This window comes from Helobdella robusta (genome assembly GCF_000326865.2).
Source record: "Helobdella robusta unplaced genomic scaffold HELROscaffold_3, whole genome shotgun sequence".
Classification (NCBI taxonomy): domain Eukaryota; kingdom Metazoa; phylum Annelida; class Clitellata; order Rhynchobdellida; family Glossiphoniidae; genus Helobdella; species Helobdella robusta.
Window position 1 is genome coordinate 1,125,967 of NW_008704501.1, and position 21,206 is coordinate 1,147,172.

Below are 21,206 nucleotides of genomic sequence, written 5' to 3' on the forward strand. Positions count from 1 at the left end.
GGTGCATTGATGTACTTGATGACGGGAACAAGACCAGATATTGCATATGCAGTTGGAGTAGCATCCAGAAGTTTAGAGAAACCCAGCAAGTCCAGTGTAGCACAAGTTAAGCAAATTTTCAGATATTTGCAAGGCACAGCTGATGTCGGTATTGCTTACAAGTCTGGTCAAAACAATACACTTATAGCCTACAGTGATGCAGATCATGGAGGAGATAAATCTAGTGGAAGATCGACATCAGGTGTAATCTGTATGTTTGGAGGAAGCGTGATCAGTTGGTTTAGCCAACGTCAGCCCTTAGTTGCGATTTCAACTACTGAAGCAGAAATCGTTGCCGCAAGTGAAGCAGCTCGTGAAGTGATATGGCTCAAACGATTGTTGAACGACATCGTAGATCTAAAGAAAAAAACCAGAAATTTTTGTCGACAATGAAGCAGCAATTCGGTTAGCACACAATCCAGAACTTCACAGAAGAACAAAGCACATCCACATTAGACATTTCTTTGTCAGAGAAAAAGTTGCAGAAGAAGAAGTTTCAGTTGAACGAGTTGCGACAGAACTTCAAGTTGCTGATGCTCTGACAAAACCAATGGTAGGACCAAGACTAAAGAATCTGATGTGTGCGATGGGTCTTCAGAACATTTAGGCTAAGGTCATCTAATGTTTTAAATAAAATGAGAAGGTGTTAAGTTTTATGTTTTATATTAAAACATTATGATTTATAATATACATTTATTTTCTTTGGACCAAATGTTCTTTGCTTTGTATGTAACTTCACTCTTCCTTTTCTGTTGATCCGGTTGATAATAAACAAGTCGAGAACGTTGCAAAGTTTATTTCTTGTCTATTAATGTCTTTCAATATTGTATCAATTAATTAAGCGATCTACGTAATAAGAAATTTAACATTTTGTACTGTCTAGATTAGACTATTGCAATTCGTTGCTGTATGGTGCTGGTGTGGGGGTTGTAAATAAAATTCAACGAATCCAGGATGCTGCCGCCAGATTGGTCTAAGTAGACGTAATCACATTACAAAGTGCTTGGAAAGTCTCCACTGGCTGCCGGTCAAGGAACGGATTGGATTTAAGATGGCCGTGGTGGCTCATGGTTGTGTACATGGTGGTGGCCCAGAATATCTGAAGTAGGTTTTTCGCAAAAAAACTGAAGTTGATGTGGAACATGCATTGCGTTCGGTTTTGTCAGAAATAATGGTAATTCCTAGGACCAGGACAAAACTGGGTGACAGATGTGTGCAGGTTGCTCCGTCCAAGGTATGGAATGATTTTCCAACAAAATTGAAGCAAATTCTTCCAGGAAAAGATTTCAGAAAAGAATTAAAAAGTTATTGGTTCAACAAAGCATTTAATCACGGTACAATCCTTTGAGAAATGTCAATAGAGTGATAACATAATAACATAATAATAATGATAGCACACACACGCAAGCCCAACATGCACGCACCTACACAGACTTGTAACATACTTTTAACCACAAACAGTAAACAAAGAAACACTGTATCGTCTCATAAAATTACAGAAAAATGAAAAAATAATCGAATGTGAAAACTAAAAAAAAAAAAAATGAGCACATTAAGAAGAACGACTTGGAACTACGAGATATTAATTCTAATTTGCTTTTTTTTATATACTTTTTATTGATTCTGATAAATTTGTAATTTTTTTATAAACACATTAGATAATTCAATTAATTTTAAATTAAATTAAGAGCATGAGGCAGGTGCTAATAACGATTCATCAAGTCAGCATTCAGCAGGCAGGCACAAAAATACAAACATGCGTCAAAGTTTCCATTTCAACACCCACCACCTTTCTAGAAACGGATATTAAAACTAATTTTGACAGACGTTAAAATAGTATTTTTTCAAAAAAAGTTGTCAAATATTCATTTCATGAAAATTTTGGAAATAAATAATATTTAATTATTAATAAATAAATATATTTCTGGCAGGGTAGAGCTTTTCAGATACAAGTAACCCAATGGACGCGAGGCGATATGAGAGTCTGTGTGCGATGCCAATGGACCGCCACTTCCATCTCTATTATAACTATTCATTTTTTATGGCCATGTCATGAGAATTGATAACTTTAATTTATTAAGAAATGGTTTAGTTGATAACCATAAAAACAAACAATGTAATTAGCAAGAATGCTTTAAAAAGCAGATATTATAACAAGATAATTATTTTTTTTATTATTGCTGAAAAAATCAAAATCTGACGGATGCAGAAGACGCAGAAACTGTTACAGCATGCAAGGCAATGGTATAAAATGATTAGGAAAAATAGATAATTATAGACATATTTTGTCTCGTAACGACAGATTGACAACTCTATATTAACGCATGAGTTGTTGCTTTTCATGGCTTTATAACTTTTCGTTTTTATTCGCGGAAAACTTTCGAGATTGTCACATGAGCAAATATTTTAACAAAAAATATTCAAATGTTATTTTATAAAGCCACAAAAATAATTTATTAAAAAAATTTTTTCAACAAATAATTGTTTCAAATTATACTTATCTCGCTTCAAGAAATATAAAAATAAAAATTTCTTAACAAGTCAAGCGAATCTAATGTTTGATGTTAAAAGCATCATAAATTTCTCTTCACATCATTACAGTCAGCAAATAATGTTTAAATTAATGTTTTGAAAAAGTTTGTCGATGCTGCACGAGAATTGCTGATAATTGTAGTAGGTACAATAGAATAATTTGAAAAAGAGGAATTGTTTTCATGATGTCGGTGCATCTAAACTAACTGCAGCTTGCATCTGAAGATGAAGACCATCAAAACGTTTGCTCGCTGATCGTCGGTAACTTCAGAGATTGTTGATACAGTATACTCTCTACTATAAAAATTTTCTACCATCAAAACTACAATGTCATTTTCGATGATGTACGGAGTTTTAAAATATGAAAACTGCAATAGCCGCAAATTTTTGGCCAAATATTAGGCAGCTAATTTTTTCTTCAATGTCGACACTAACTACTTTCATTACTGCTACTACTTTCATTAGTTTTAATTGTATAATATTACTGCTTCCATAGCTGTTACTACTACTGCTACTAATAGTAACAATAAAAATGTTGTAACAATACAAATGTTTAGATTTCCACTAAAGTATATACACAGGATAAGTATATTGTTCTTACGTATGTACGGTACGAACATACGCACTCACAGACACCAAGTTCCACATACAAATAGTCGTGCAGTTGGTTATGCCAACAAATCTTTTCTAGGCAAATTGTGATGGAAAAGATAGCGCAACAACCTTTATTCTCTATCTTTCTACCTATCTTTCTACCTACCTTTCTACCTACCTACCTACCTTCCTACCTACCTACCTGCCTCATGGCTTCTCCTTTATATTGAATTTTTACGAGCTATTTGTTTTTGAAGATTTGTTATTTCCACGTTAATTTTGTATTAATTTGTTATAATTAATTAATAACTTATCATTATGTTTTGATCAATGGAATTTTGCGGTTTAAAGCAACGTGGGAAAGCTGATGTTGACGTGATTGTTGTTGTTGTTGTGTGGCGCATGAGTTAACTTTTGATCAACAAATTATCAAAACCATTCAAACATGGCATAAATTTATAGAGAAATAAAGACAATCTCGAATTGAATATAACATCTTCCGAATTGTGCCATGACATGACAGATGTTGTTCCTCTTAATAAGTCATATCGAGAATGACGTCAGCCAGGATTGATGAACAACTCGAACGTCAGTGTTGGAAAGAAATTGAGAAGAGGATTGTGAGACAAGAATGACGACGTTATTAACCTACGTTCCATGCAACTGATGCAATTTCATGTGAAATGATGTTCTAGAAGAGATAACATTGATAACACAGCACATGCAAACTAACAACAAACTAACATTTGCACATGAAATCAATCAATGTACACACAGACGCAGATCTATATGTGCAAACCAACACATACACACACACACACACAAACAAACAAAGAAACATTTATGCACGTCAACAATGCAAGACAGTTTTTCAGAACCCACACACACTTCACGCACGGATACGTCCAAAGAGTACAGTAAATAAACACATAGCTATATAAATATAAACACTCACATGAAAAAATACACACATATAAACAAAAGCATACACACATTTACAGAAACACACATAAACAAAATGTGAACCTAGCGACAAAGAATTTAATTTTTCGGATTGCTCTGATTGCAGCTTTGTGAGTTGAAGTGAGGTGAACCACTCGTTCGTTCAATGAATCGTCGTCAGCAGTCGTCGTCGCCGTCGTTGTTGTCGTCACAGTGGCTGCCATGAAGTTGCTGCTTTGTCGATCGTTAGAAGAACCTGATTTTAAATTAAGTTTCAAATAAAAATAATGATTGAGAATTTGATTTTAAACAGGAATAAAGAGAGCATGGTCGAGTGATCGCCAATGAACCTTCGATTAGCGTCCAAGTGTGTTGCACCAAATTACTGTGCACGCATTTTAAACACTTTCTACAACAGATGAATTTTTAGTTTTTAATGATCGAAAATGCTCTCTAATGGTAGAACCCATTATACAAACTCGATGCTGCTGTTGTGTGTTTGTTTGCAATGCTTGTTCACTCATTTTAATCACGTTCTTGCTTATTCGTGCTCTTTCCTGCTAGCACACACACACATCATTTTTGTTTCACTTTTTAAAGAACATCTTATTAGAAGTTCATGGGAGATGGTCGAAAAATGCCATAGTCAGAAAAATTGTTCAAGAAATTATTGAAATCATTTTTGTTTTCATTATAAGATTTGGTTTATCGTAGCAATTCAACTGTTTTTTTTTGAGACAGTGTTTTTGAGAAACATTTTGTTTGTAATTAGCGCTATACAAATTTTCGAATAATATTATTATTAATAATAATAATACATACATACATACATACATACATACATACATACATACATACATACATACATACATACATACATACATACATACATACATACATACATACATACATACATACACACGTTCATTCATACATAAACACACTGGCCCATATTACTTCGGACATTCCGTATAATCAACAACCTTTGAAATTTTTTTTCATGATCACAAGTCGCCAAGCAAGTGAAATGTTTGAATTTTTAATGTATGAAATCTAAATAATGTTGTTTATTTTCAGTTTTAAAAAATTTATTAGAGTCAAAATTGACGTATATAAGAAAAACTTAATATAAACTTGAGTTTTCTATTCAATAAAAAAAACTTGAAGCTTCCAAAAATAAATAAAAGTAAGCTAAGTTGGTTTATAGAAGTTTGTTGACACGAGCCAACAGACCAACTGACGAAGCACGACCACCAGCCATTTCAACACGTCACAAAACATTCAAACACGCACACACACGCGTACAAACGCGCAGTAACATAGTCTAAGCATCAACTCAGACAATGACAGGAACAACAACAACGCAGATAACAGAATAAACGACACACAAAATAATGTGACTGCGCATGTGTTGCTATCAGCCAATCTACAAGCCAGCCAGCCAGCTAACCAACTAACCAACCAACCAATCAACCAACCAGCCAACTAACCAGCCAGCCAGCCAGCACCAAACAACCAATCAACCAACCAAACAACCAAACAAACAAACAAGCAACCAACCAATTAACCAACCAAACAAGTAAACAAACAATAAACCAACCAAACAATCAATCAACCAGTCAGCCAATTAACCAACCATCCAACCAACCTTCAGCTGTGATGACGTCATTCAAACGTGCTCCCTCCAAAACAACAACATCGTGAAAACTTATGTGGCTCCTGTATGTTGATGTTGTTGGTTGGTTGCGTGTGTCTGTGTTGTTGTTATTGCTGTGTGTTTGTGGTTGGTCGTGTGTGTGTGTGTGTATGTTTGGTTGGTTGTGTGAGTGTGTTGTGTTGTTGTTGTGTCTATGCGTTGTTAGTTGTATGTGCTGTGTGTGTTACAGTTGGTTGTGTATGTGTGTGTGTTGTGTTGATGTTGTGTGTGTGTTGTGTTGATGTTGTGTCTTTGTAGTTTGCGTGTTTGTGTTTGTGTGTGTGTTTGGTTGGTTATGTGTGGTTGGTTGTGGTTGGGCTGCAATAGTTATAATGATAATCATTGTGAATGCGGCAATGATGAAGATGATTACAGCGACAATTAGAAGTTTACAGCATATAATGATGAACTAAAAGACGAAACAATTATTATTATTATTGTTATTATTATCATTATCATTATTCGTTTTTAGGTATTCCTCAGAAGTTATTATAACAAACATAGAGTGTATAAATACAAGCGAATCAATGCATCAGACACTTTTACATGGAATAAGGGGGAATCACTTTGCATTTGAACGCGGGCACTGCGTCCACAATGCCAAGCACCTTAACCATTACACCATGGCGCCGCATCACCGTATGGCGAATTATCGTTGAGTTTCTAGTATTTTTAAGACATTTTAATCCCAGATATAATCACTAAAATCATCACTATGATCATCATCACTCTCATCGCCACTACTTCTATCATCACAAAAATATCTCACCAATACTTTTCTCGTTCATCTTCATCATCATCATCATCATCATCATCATTTACGTCATAACTATCATAGCCAAAGTCATCGTCATCACCATCGTCATCATCATCGTCACAATTTTCCCACAAAGACATTAATTCATTCAAGTCACTCGTTTATCCAGGTATTTAAATATGCACACGCATCCTTCATCATCATCACTATCATCATTATCATCATCACCATCATCATCACCATCATCATCATCATAACCATCACCATCATCATCATCATCACAATCACCACCACCACCATCATCATCATCATCATAACCATCATCATCATCATCATCATCATCATAACCATCATCATCATAACCATCATCATAAGCATAAGCATCATCGCCACGGAACGAATGAGTGCCACTAAAAGATGAATAAAAAATTTCTTAAAACAAACAAGAGTTATGATCACGATGACAACATTAACACTTTGTAAAATTAATAACACATTCAGAAAAACATAACTTGTGAATTTAATATAACAACACTTGCCTGCATATGAACGCACGAACGAACGAACGAACACAAACAAACACATCCATACAGGAACATGCATGGGTTCAACGTGCTGTGCAATTTTAAAATGCGAACACGCCAACATGGTAGAGAAGGAGATGATTAGACATTAAAATGCTACGCTAACATGACACAAGGCAAAATAAACTGACAAGAAGACAACAGAAACAAGCCCCATAAACCTCCAGAAAAACACACAAAATAAAGAAGTCCCCGACGCACTCCACAAACATGCAGTCCCACCCAGACAGCAGCGAGCAAGCAAAACTACAACATGACCTGACCAGACTGAAGAAGCAGGCAAAATGAACTAAACCACTAACAACAACGCCGATCAACCATTCACAACATTCGTAAGTATTCAACATTACGACCAGCTGTGCAAGTGTTACAATTTTTAATGTCTCTATACGTCAACAACAATATAAACAAATCAAAATATATACCTATAAATAAATAAATAAATATTTATTTTTTTATATATGAAACACATGTAAGAATACGTATATCTAAGACGTTAGAGCAGGGCGAAGTGACACCCAACAGGATAACATCGGATGCATGAAAACACATCCTACTAGAGCACTGAACCTCAAATAAACACACGTAGCACAGCAAACATCCTTCCAGTCAAATATAAACTGCTGCCACTCGGCTGCAAGTTCTGGACCACCAAAACGATGAATAAACAACTCAGAAATAAACAAACAACAAAATGTTTGAGAACAAACCAACACACACATGCACGCACACAGGCATAACACACACACACATACCTACACATCCACAAACAAATACACGCAAGCCCACATCATACAAATACGTACAAACAAACAGTCAGGCACCGACTGACAGACGGACACACATACACGCACACATACATGCACACATACATGCACATATACACGCTCACATATACGCATACATACACGCACACGTACTGCAAACACACTATGAATTATGACGCACGATTTCGAGTTAACAATCAAATGTCGATGTTTATAAATACCGTTAGAGTATTTTTATCATCACCATACATAATAACTACTTCTTTAACAAGACACAATGTATCATCATCATCATCATCCTTCTCCTCCTCCTCATCATCATCACCATCATCATCACCATCACCATCATCATCATCATTATAATCGTCGTCGTCGTTTACAACACACATCTGCAACAACAACGAGTGCACTAACAACAACAACAAATACCAGCACATATTTAACAAAAGGACAGAAACTAACAACAACATCAACAATAATAATAAATAACAACAATGAAACAACATACAACAACAACAACCTACAACAACAATATCAACAATAATAATAAATAACAACAAACAAACAACATACAACAACAACATACAACAATAACAACAATTACGACAGAACTGTTGCAAAGGCCTCATGCAATGCAGCTCCAGCAACAATTGAAGCGTCCCACAGCAGCACATCATGGCTCTTCAAATCTTCACGTGCCGGTTCCATTAAAACAAATCTGATCCTATTATACCTCCTACCATGTAAAAAGAGTGTGCGTGCTAATTTAAGATACAAACAAACAAACAAACGAACAAATGAACGAACGAACGAACAAACAAACAAAACAACAAACAAACACACACACACACACGGACAGACAAATAGATAGATAAACAAATAAATAGAGATATACACGCACATGGAAAAACAAACATGCAAATAAGTAATAAGGTGATAGATTAGGCATACACGTCCAATAACAATAACAATAATAGTTGATTCGTTATTATTGTTCTAACTCTGTGTACTTACTGTACACTATTGTACACCGTACTTTCATGTTATAACTTTTGCATCATCTCACTGATGATGAAATGATTTCGTGATGAGGAATTTATGATGATGACTTGATGATGATATGATGATGATGTGATGATGATGTGATGATGATGATATGATGATGATGATATGATAGTGATGATATGATGATGATGATATGATGATGATGATATGATGATGATGATATGATAGTGATGATATGATGGTGATGATATGATGGCGATGATATGATGGCGATGATATGATGGCGATGATTTAATGAGGATTGTTAGCAGCAATGACGTTATTTATTTTTATATATTCTATGATGATGACAATAATGACGTTCATCACTAATGATATAACGAGCGAAGGAACGAGCCTAATTATTTTAATTTATTCATTTGTTCATGGTTATAAATAGCTAGTGAGTTGCTATAAATATATAAATATTAAAAACATTCCAAAAAATACTCTACAGGACATTCCACAGAAGATTTCCTTCCGACTTTAAAAAATTTTAAGCAGGTCTCCTGTTTTAATGGCAAGCCATTGATAGCCTGCTGCTGAATAATGAAACAGTCTTGCACTATTTAAATTATTAAAAGTGCTAAACAATCACATGCCTTTTGCACGTGCCCACACAAACACACACACACACACACACACACACACACACACGTGTTATTATGAACGTAAGTTATATGTGAAACTCTTGCAACATTCGGGAATACTATTGACATATAAGTAGTTTCAACATTTACTTTTGTTCACCATTAGATGCAAACGTCAACACCAACAAAAGCTTCCTGTGGTTGTGGTGGCTAGTAGACAGTCACATATAAACAAACGAACAAACAAACATACAAAACAACAAACAAACAAACACACACACCACACACACACACATACATACACACAAGTTTGAGCGCACATACAAGCGAACAATGCAGAGAACGAACTCTGTAGACACATGCAAGCTCGTTAAATATCTGGAGAGTTCTTAAGAGCATAAACAGCAGATAATGTCTATTATTAAACAAATTTATAAGGACTGTATTAATTTTTTATATTGCCAAAGCTTTGTTCAGGAAGAAATAAATTGAGCTAACTATTAGAAGTGGGATGCGAGCGAGCAGTACTGCCCTGTGCAAGGAGAGCGGCGTAGTTGTCGTCCGCCCCGCCGAACGTCGCCCTACCAAACGCCTGCAACCGACTTCGCCCTCCTATCGACAGTCCAACAAATTCATCTCACCTACCCAGTGCAGAGTGACAGCAAGAAACGCAATAAGTTTAATATTGAATAATCATTTTTAAAATGAGTTAAATGGATGCTCTTTCGACCGATGAAAAGTTTTTCGATACACTCAACGGTTATACCCATTTAAAGTGAAAGGTGGCAAATTGTTCGAATGTTGCGTCACAGCATCACCCACCAAACAATTCAACTAAAATGTCGATCAGTTCCTTAACTAAATAATGTGCGTGTACACAAATGCATGAAGTTCAAAAAATGTCGAAGTGGCGTTAAAATAAGTTGGTAAGTTGTGCTGTTAGTTGCTACAATTTTTTATTCAAACAGAAGAACTTAACAAGAATGAACAAATTATATTTGCATCAATCAGGCTAACGGAAATAATTTCACTACCAACACGACGATCAACATCTGAAACGATCGATGACGCAAAACACTGAAAAGAACGAAAGATCAGCAGCATTATTTGGATGATTGAATGCCTGTTAAATGCAAGTGTTGAGAGGTGGTTAGTTCAAAAACAGTCATAAACCATTCAATATTAGAATTCCATTCCTCTGCTTGTCATCTTCCAGGCTGCACACAAGATGTACATTGTACATCTGTACAACGTCCCAAGCAACAGAGATGGCAGTGCTTAAAAAAACAGCTCAACATGGCTTGTTTTTTAACGTTGAATTTTACTCTGAAAGCCAATAAATTTATATAGTTAATCAGTCACCACATCACATTTATCTCTCACACAGATTAGGCAATACATACAACGAGGACATTTTTAAGCTTTAATGACAAAACTACTAAATAACTAATATGGTAAATAAACAAATGGTTTGTTATTGGAATTTAAAATACAAAATTTCAGTTTTGAAATGAAAATGAAACTATTAACTTGAGCATTGTCTTGAAACTTTCTGTAGGCAATCGTTTTGTTTTGCGTGCAAAACTGCAAACTGATAATTAGACATGTCTCGGTGGTTTAGCAACGGTCTCATCTAACGACAAACACGGCGTAAACAATCATGTAGTGCAGTGGAGAATCATTTAATTAAAATTTTGCTCCGGAAATGTTCAAAAGTCACAAAAATTGTTATTAATACAATTATTATTGTTATACATTGTTATTATTAAATTTATTAATGTTATATATGGTTATAATATAACCGTTGAAGAAATATCATTTCTATGTTTTTTGAAAGTCTTTTATGAACCAAGTTTTTGCGGCACAAATTTTTTGGTGATTAGATATTTTATAACTATGTTTTTGAGGTTTAATAAACAAAATCCTGTCCAAATTATATTGAAGGCACCTTCAGTTAGTGTAATGACAAAATAGGGCATAACTTTTCAAAAATGTGTTCGCAAGCTGCATTTTGCATCTTAAAAGTTAAAAATATGAATTTCTAATGCAAGTATTTATGTACAAATTCTGAAGCGTAAAATTCTCAGCTCTCTCGTTCACTAACTCGATTTTATCCAAAACGCTCCAGTTAGACCACATGTTCGTTACAAAAAACACAGAGGTTCGTTAATCAGTGTGGCATGTATGTGTGTGTGTGTGCGTGTGTGTGTGTGCGTTCTAATGATTTGAATGCATGAGTCACTCTTTAAAAAAGGTTGAACAACCGAAATATTGAATTCTGCCGATCAACGGAAAGTGTGGAATTCAAGTCATGTATGTGGTGTCAGACTAAATGAATTAACATCTCATAAAGTGTATGTGCCATTAAATATTTGATGGAGCAACGAATAGATAATTCATGAGTCTGTGTGTGGTGTGTGCGAATGATGTTTGTGTGTAGCGTGTGTGTGTATGATGTTTGTATGTGCTGTGTGTGTGGATTATCATGTTTGTGTGTGATGTGTGGATGATGTTTGTCGGTGGTGTGTGTGGATGATGCTTGTGTGTGGAAGATGTTTGTGTGTGGATGATGTTTGTGCGTGGAAGATATTTGTGTGTGGAAGATGTTTGTGTGTGGTGTGTGGATGTTGTTTGTGGGTAGTGTGTTTGGATGGGAGTCATGGAATATGATGACATGCTGTCAAATACAAATGAATGAATGAATTTAATGGCGTGACGTGTTGACTCAACTTCCATCCACTCCTTATTTGTTCTTTGCTCTTCAGTTAGTGTAATTCATCGGTTAAACTGTTAGCACTCAACAGCTAACACTGCCAAAACAACTAACACAGAGCAAGCACAACAAAAAATTCCCACAAAACACAACTCCATACATTTCCAAATAATTTTTTAATGAAGTATTTTTATTTAATATACTTGATCTACCTTGGTGATCCACTTTTTTGTTCATTGATTCTTTTGCATGAAAATATTTTTTAATTTAAATAAAAAAAATACCTGATGCTTTAATACAATTTTCCAAAGTTTCAAATGGAAAACATAAATCATGAGGGAGGTGAATGAGATGAATGGTTGTCGGAAGGTAATGTTCCTCTTTTATGGCAACTTGTGTTGTTGTTGTTGTTGTTGCGAGATGTAATGTTGTTGTTATTGTTGTTATTGTGTTGTTGCGATGTGTTGTTGTTTGCGACGCCATAATATTGATATAAGATTCATAAAAGTTCATGATGGTACATGAAATGTTGTTGTGTTCGATTTTAAATTTTTCGTCGGTCAATGCTGTTGTTGTTTATAATGATGACGAAGATGGCGTGGATAGTGACAATGAAACATCAGTTAGTGATGAAAACAACAACACTGACAATAATATATATGTATATATATATATATACATATATATATATTCATAATTTGATAATAATTTATACTTATTCACAATTTATGAGAACCGTTGTATGTAACGTATGAACACTCAACGACTGAAAAAATATTTTAAAATAATTACAAACTGATGACGACGTGATGGCTCAGTGGTTAAAGGCGCCTGGTTTTGCAGCTGCAGGAACCGAGTTCAAATGCAGAGAAATCCCCACCTATCATTTGTAATGTGTGTGAGGCATGGTTTTCACACGTATTCATTTACACCGTGTCTGCTTGTTGTTGAAGCCTCTGAAGTAAGTGCGTAAGAAAGAATGACCCTTGTAGAATGTGACCTGATTGTCTTGCTAACCTCATTTTCAAAATTATTTGCGGTTTTACGTACATATTATTGTTGGGCATGTTTCATTTTTATTTATTGCATGTTTGAAATAGCTAAATTGTAATATTAAGAAGTTGTCTTTGAGTTGTTAGCTGATGAACTTTGATCGATGTGATAGATTGCTGCCGATGTAATCAGTTCTCGAAATTTATTTTCTAAATTTTGAAAAATTATTTCCTGAACAAAGAAAATTAATTTCTGAAAAATAACAATTTAAATAATGACAACAATTTAAAAATAAATATTAAAAATTTTGATAAAATAAATTTTGAAAACATTCGTCACGTCAGCACTCGGCAGCCTGGATGATCCATCTCAATCTCGGACTGTCTCAGGTTTCACCGCTACTTATTCTAAAAACTTCACTTTTCAATTAATTTTCAATCAAGCTAGGTTTCCACTGTGAGGAACCATAATAATAACGATCATGTTAATAATAATAATAATAAAATTAATAATAATAATAAAAATAATAATAATAATATTATTATTATTATTATTATAACCATATTATTAATGTTATTGCAACAAAAAGGATAGAAACAAACATAGACGAGCAAAGGAATGAGGGCATGAGATAAATATGTACATATACATGAATGGCTGGTGTAATGGTTTAATTGGCTGGCACTGTTGTTGTTCAAATGCAAACAGATCACCTCAGCTTTTATCACATGAAATGTAAGGCGGATTTACAAACATGTGTGGTGATACTTCTGAAAAACACATAACAGAGAAATTTTAATATGCATTCCTCTATCCATCTATCTGTTCATCTAACCATCCATCCATCCATCTATCCATTCGTCCATCCATCCATCCATCTATCCATCTGTCCAAACACACATACAAAGCAAAGACACGACAACAAATGAAAAAAGTCACACCAACAAATGACAAACGAAGACACAACAAACATGACGAACAAGAAACAAAAACAGATGACGAACAAGAAACAAAAACAGATGACGAACAAACAAAAACAGATGACGAACAAACAAAAACAACAAATGGCGAACAAACGAACATCAGCAACTTTGAAACTTATCACTCTGCCCCTCAAATAAGTTTCATGAAGTTGCTTGTACCTCATGTTCATTTGAAATTTGAGGTGAGCAAACAAAAACTCATCGATTTTTTTAAAAATATTCAATCCCATCTTCAAGGCGAGCATATGATCCGTTATTGAAGAATTGGGAATGAATGAATGAATGGATGAATGAATGGATGGATGGATGGATGGATGGATGGATGGATGGATAAGTGAATGAATATAATTAACGATTAGAGGCAAAAGGCAAAAGGATCGAAAGGCAAAAAATGCTGACAGACTGCAAATGACGGCCATAAATAAAAAAAAACAAATGAATAAAAAAACAAATGAACACAACAACAACAACAACTACAACAACAACAACAATAACAACTACAACCACCACAACAACCACAACAGCAGCAACAACAAATTAATCCCAATAAACATTTAAATAATTAAGGAGTATGAAGAAACAGGCACGATAAATGGAATTGGTCACAAACATGAAATAATGTAAAAATTATTTATTCAAAATCGCTAAAGAAAAGTAAGCAAACAATATTCCAACAGACCAAAAATAAAACAAAAAACATGGTCGGCAAGTTAGCTCAGTCGGTATAAGCGCAATATAAAGCGTTGTCATTCGCCGTGTCTTGGTTCAAACGCCATCGAATGCTGTTTCCACAGCTCAAAGACTATCAGCAGTGATGACGAGTACTTAAGTACATTTGTACTTAAGTACGTACTTAAGTACAAACGTAGCACTTAGATACTTATACTTAAGTACATATGGAAACCTGTACTTAAATACTTATACTTAAGTACATTTTTCAGTACTTGTACTTATAAGTAATAAATTTTTCCTGTAAGTACCAGAAAAATTTTAAGCAAAAATAAGATAATGTCAACATTTAAAAATTGAAAACTGTGATGAAAACACACACACACATTTTCACATTGACATTCTTGTTTATCTCTCTTATCAACATTTGTTCTTGTTTAGTCATGGATAGCGGGATGTTAAGATAACCATTGGCTAATTGAGTCATTAAAAGGTGGTTAACTCACATCACTCTGACATCTATATATCTATATCATAGACTCTACATGATCTATATACACATGCACGCTATATATAGTAGTTATTATATATATATATATATATAGATATATATATATATTTATATATATAACAATCCTTATACGTATATTTACTGGAACGTATATTTAGCCAGGCTGGAATGATTCTCACTCCTAAAAGAAATCGTTTAAGTGATGAATCATTTGAAACTTTACTTTTACTCAAAAAGAACAAACTCTTTTATTGATGTAAATAAGTTACTGTAAATAATGAGTTGATTTCTGAGTTTAATAAATTTATAAATATTTCAAATTAACCATGGTATGTACTTAGGTACTTATGTACTTAGTACTTATACTTAGCATTTATAAGTATCAAGTATGCAATTCATTTTGGTACTTAGCATTTATACTTAAGTACTTTTATTACTTAGTACTTAGTACTTATACTTAAGTACATTTTTTGAGTATTTACGTCATCACTGACTATCAGAGCTGCATAATGAAAAACAAGACCAAAGTCCAGGCCAATTTGAATAACAAAAAAAAACAACCTAGAATAAAAAATTGGTTTGGAGCGAATTTTCATTGATAACCACGAGAAGACGGAGTAAGAAATGTAAATAGATCGTTTGCATGCATCAACACTACCAAACAACAAACAAACAAACAAACAATTGCATCATATGAAACACACACAGATCCTGCATCATATGAAAAAATAGGAACAAATGCAATAAAAAAGCGATGTACAAACAAATTGACGAGCAATAAAAAATTCATAGAAAGAAAAAAATAGATAACAATTGAAGAAGATGAACGAGATGCCCTTGAGAACAAACATACCCAACATCAAACAAACACGTGTAGTGTACACAAACAATTATACACATTCATACACCTGTACCTAATACACAAATACCTGTACGTACACACACGCTGCTACCCAAACATTTGAAAACATCGCATATACACACATCATCTATTTTAATTTATCCACAGTTCGAACCTACACAGTTATAGGAAAGTTGAAGCCTCACGAGCTCATTGATATTATAGTTATCATCGTTGTCATCATCTTCTTCTCCATCATTCATTCATTCGTCATCATCATTCATCATCAACAACATCATCATCCATCATTAACCTATCTGATCGTCACATGAAATATCACTAATTAATGTTTTCTTCCCGTTATTAACTTTCTCAGGCTGCAAACATTTTGTGACGTCATTCGTCCATTTCTTGACAGGTCTTCCATTTCTTCTTCTCCTAACTTTTCTCTTCCTTAGTACAATCTAATAAAACTTCCATCCAGCATTTTGCGCCATTGCCTTAAAATTATCATATTAAATTTTCAAATTTTTCTTAAATATCTTTTTGAACTTTCATCTAAACCTAAACGCTCTGTTCTTAGATCTTCCTCTCATTTTTGCTATTTCATAATAGCTGCTAAGCGCTCGTGTGCTAAATCTGCTTCAGATTACTCTGGTCTCTTTTTATGGAATTCGTATAATTTTTAACTCTTTTAATAAAGTGTTGTAATAGCGCGAAGATGTAATTGAAAATGCCTGATGGATGGATGGATGAATGAGTGGATGGATGGATGGATAGAGAGATGGATGAATGAATGAATGAATGAATGGATGAATGAATGAATGAATGAATGGATGGATGGATGAATGAATGAATGAATGGATAAATGAATGAATGAATGAATGAATGAATGAATGAATGAATGAATGAATGAATGAATGATAGGTTGAGTGGTTTCAAATACAAAGACGGTCGTCCATCTCATGCAACGTGTGTGATGAGTGGTTGCGTTGTTGCACGTGTTTTCAGTTGCACGTGCATTTGGTCGTTGCGTGTCTGGTCTGTGTTGGTGCCTCTGCAGAAAAACTAGAGAACAAAGTGTGAAAAAAATGATAGTCAATGAGACTTCTAGAATTAACTCATGTTATTTTAATGGTTAAACCGGTCGTTGAATGAATTTTGAATGAACAATCGGAGTCATTATTACTCTCGCCATGACCATCACCTCGTAGCGGTCATCGCCAGCCAACGGCATCATTAAAACTAAATGAAAGCGTCATTAGATGCAAGTGAGTGGAGGCTTGATCAGATTTTCGCCGTTCAAAAAGAAATTAAATAACCTAAAAAAATAAACGAATACACAAAATTAAAAAATTCTTGTGGGATTGCTTCATCGTAATCATCATCACCATCTTCTCCTTAATTTTCTTTCTCATACCATTTCTTCATCATCGTCACTATCATAATAACCACCATCATCATCGTCATCACTACATCACCATCATCATCGTCGTCATCAATACATCATCATACATCATACATCATCATCATCATCACTACATCATCATCATCATCATCACCACCACCACCATCATCATTATCATCACCTTAATCATCATTACTCACACGGACAATATTTCCATTGAAATGATTATCACTAAAGCAAACAACAGCAAAATCGACAGCACAAACAACATAACGGATTTAACAACAACATCATCATCATCACTGCATCATCATCATCATTATCATCATCACCACCAATACCATCACCACTATCATCATCATCATCATCACTACATCATCGCTACATCATCTCATCGTTACAAATAACATCATCATCATCTCATCGTTACATATAATAATGTCATCACATTTAACATCATCATCATTAAATTAAGCTAATCATCATCATATTTTTATTCCGCTAAGCTAACATTACGAAGGCAAATGTATTAACATCATAAACATGCCATTTGGTTTATTCGACTGTAAAACAACAGTAAAAGTAAGAGCAACAACGTCATTAACAACATCAGCAACAGCAACACCACCACTACCAACAACAACAACGACGACAGCAGCAGCAACAACAACAAAAACAGCTCCTTCCACAAACTCTGGAATATTAAACATGCACCCATGCCAGGATGAATAATGGACAATCTCCCGGCAAGCAATGACTGATTTAAATGGCAATAAGCACTTGAACTATTAAAAAAAACTACACCAGCAAAATAGCATAAACAACAAACACTTCAACAATAGCATTAACAACAGCGTTAACAACAACAATATCAACAACGACATTAAAAATAACATTAACAATGTCAACAACATTAATTCCAGAAATTATAACGAACCACTAAACAATAACAGACAGCATTTTTAACAATGAAAAGCACACATCACTAACACTTGTGACATCACCAGCAGAACAACAACAACAAACAACAACAGCAGCAGCAGCAACAACAACAACAAACAACAACAGCAACAAAAATAAACAACAACAGCAAACAACAACAGCAATAACATAACATTCAACCACTAAAGGAAAAAGTTACTTATTACAACATCTGCATTATCCAATGATGAAGTGATTACATTGAAATGACTGATAATTATCAATAAATAATCTTTTTAAAATTATTACAGATAAGCGATGTTAGAACGTAGGTAGGAAGGGCGGACAAACCTTTTCAATTTGGTGGACCTACTGATGGGCGGGTGGCGGCCCGAAGAGGAATCGGCGGTGCTCGAATATGTTTTACGAATGAGAGAATGTTGTTGTTGCGGTTGCTGCTGTTTTTGTTGTTGCAACCGTGGTTGAACTTTTCTGCTTGTCCTGAAGGGACTAGTTGTCAATTTGGACGATGCCGTTGATGATGTCAGATCAAGCTTATTTGACGTGTTGTTTTCGCTGTCGTTGTTGCTATTGTTTAAATTGATGACGCTGTTGTTGTTGCTGCTGCTGTTGTTGCCGCTGTTGTTGTAGTTGCTGTGGTGGTAGCCCTCTTTTTTTCGAATGGACAGGCGACTTATGAAGCCTGAATTCATGCGGAACCTCTGAGAGGCAGATGTCCTGTGCAATGAATGTTTAAACGTGCTTGGAACGCTAGTAGAGCAACAAATTTGCTTTTTATTTTTTAAACACGGTTAGAATGTGTACTGAAACTTTTCGATGTTTTCTTATTTTCCACTCATTATATTAAATATGTTTTTACTAAACAATAAAAATGATCGGTTTTATCAATACTCTTTTAAATGTTTTACTGTTGTGTTGTTGGATAATGTTCACTGATGCACTTACAGTAATTGAATATTTTCAAGACATTTTTTATTTCACTATAAAAAGAAAGCCAACACCCAAATGACTAGCCAACTCCCTGACTTAATCACTGTTTCTGCAGGTGTCACCACTGATGATGCCTTCATTACATCTTCCTAAATAACATTTTTCAACGTACCGCGTTTCTTTTTATAGTGAAATAAAAAATGTCTTGAAAAATTTCAAATATTGCGAATATTGTAAACATTTTGCACCGGAGCACCAACAACACAGCAGTAAAACATTTAAAAGGTAATGAGAGACTAATGCAAGATCATTCCCAGGTACCATGCAATAACAGCTACAACCCATCAACAAATAAAATAGAAGATTGACTAGTTGGTTTTGGTTGGTTGGTTTTGGTTGGCTGGTTATTTTGCTTTGTTTATTTCATATTTTAGATAATGAGTAAAATAATTTTTTTCACATTCATTATTTATTAAATTCTCACTTCTTTTAATTTTTTGTGTTTTTTTTGTGTTTTTAAATTTTGTTTTTTGATAACTGCTCGACAACTGAAAAAATTTGAAAATGTACTCATTACCATAACAAAAATTTATAAAAAAATAATGTTGAGTCACAAAATTTGCATAATTTTTGTTTATTTACTCCCTTGCGCAATCACACGCACCGCGTTTTTGTTGGTTTTGCATTTTTTGTAAGTTTTTTTTGGTTTGTGTGTACGTCAGTGCAAAAAATTGTCCATTCCTGACAGGTGCTCTTTGTTCAGCCACTGTTTACTTCATTTGAATTTGTATAGAGGGCGCCAGTAAATTAATTGACCGCCTCGAGTACTCTGATGTGGATGCATGGATGTTCACAAAAATTGATTGTTGCTGTTTTTATATCGGATGAGTTTTCTACTGGGTAGGTTATTTTTGGATCTGAGGTTATTAATTGATAATTGGATAAATGTTTTTACTCAATTCAATTTGTCTTAAAGTTTAAAATTAACAGACAACCTGAACCGCTGAGAGATCTAAAATATCACTTAATAGTATTTCGTTCGTTTGTCGATAAATATTTACTTCCAAAAAAATTTAAAAAATTCAACAATTAATTAGAAGTTATTTATTTACCTAAAAACTTAGCTAATAACCATCGACCACATATTTTTATTAATATTTTTGCTTGCAATTATTTCCTCCCAGGCTGTATGAATGAAATTTTTGTTTTAATGCAGCGTGCAAAGTGCGAACCTCCCTGAAATGCGTCCTACGTGGTGTTCATCGTTGCATGGCTCATAAGTGTGGTGGGTGGGTTCCATGTTTGCTTCTTTCCATTGAATTACGTTTGTGATGTTTCTTGGAAAAGCTGTCTGCTGAGCGAGAGATGTTGAAAAAATTTTAAAAAATGTTTGCAATTGCCATTAAAATTTGACTAATAAAAAAATGTTTTTTTTTAATTAAAACTTTTGTCTGAAGAAAGTTTTATAAAAAAATTCGTCCACACTGTATGAAAATGCTGAGGGGCACTTGATGTTCATAACTAATGGCGCTAATGTTTTTGAGCTCCATTATGTATTTTTATGTTTGTGCATCTGCACCGGAGTTTATTTGCGCTAATGTGCTGCTGCGTGTATGAGATGAATGGAAAGTGGGAGTGAAGTGCTCGCAAGTTTTGTAGGAGCAGCTTCTT

At 34.3% G+C, this 21,206-nt stretch overlaps 2 protein-coding genes across 2 annotated transcripts in view; both read right to left on the reverse strand.

Annotated features, from left to right (window-relative positions):
* HELRODRAFT_135705 (hypothetical protein) overlaps positions 1 to 4,262 on the reverse strand; it is a gene marked incomplete at both ends in the record, with an annotated part of 10,532 nt that extends 6,270 nt beyond the window's left edge. Inside the window, one exon of the mRNA XM_009021041.1 lies at positions 4,192 to 4,262. Within this exon, the coding sequence (XP_009019289.1) occupies positions 4,192 to 4,262 (71 nt within the window). The remainder of the gene's footprint in view (positions 1 to 4,191) is intronic.
* A 13,254-nt stretch (positions 4,263 to 17,516) lies between these two features.
* On the reverse strand, positions 17,517 to 20,835 carry HELRODRAFT_161071 (hypothetical protein; the record flags this gene model as incomplete). The annotated part of the gene is made up of 3 exons (XM_009021042.1): positions 17,517 to 17,577; positions 18,936 to 19,322; positions 20,768 to 20,835. The coding sequence occupies 3 exons, from the start codon at positions 20,833 to 20,835 to the stop codon at positions 17,517 to 17,519; spliced, it is 516 nt and encodes a 171-aa protein (XP_009019290.1).
* Between the last annotated feature and the right edge of the window lie 371 nt (positions 20,836 to 21,206).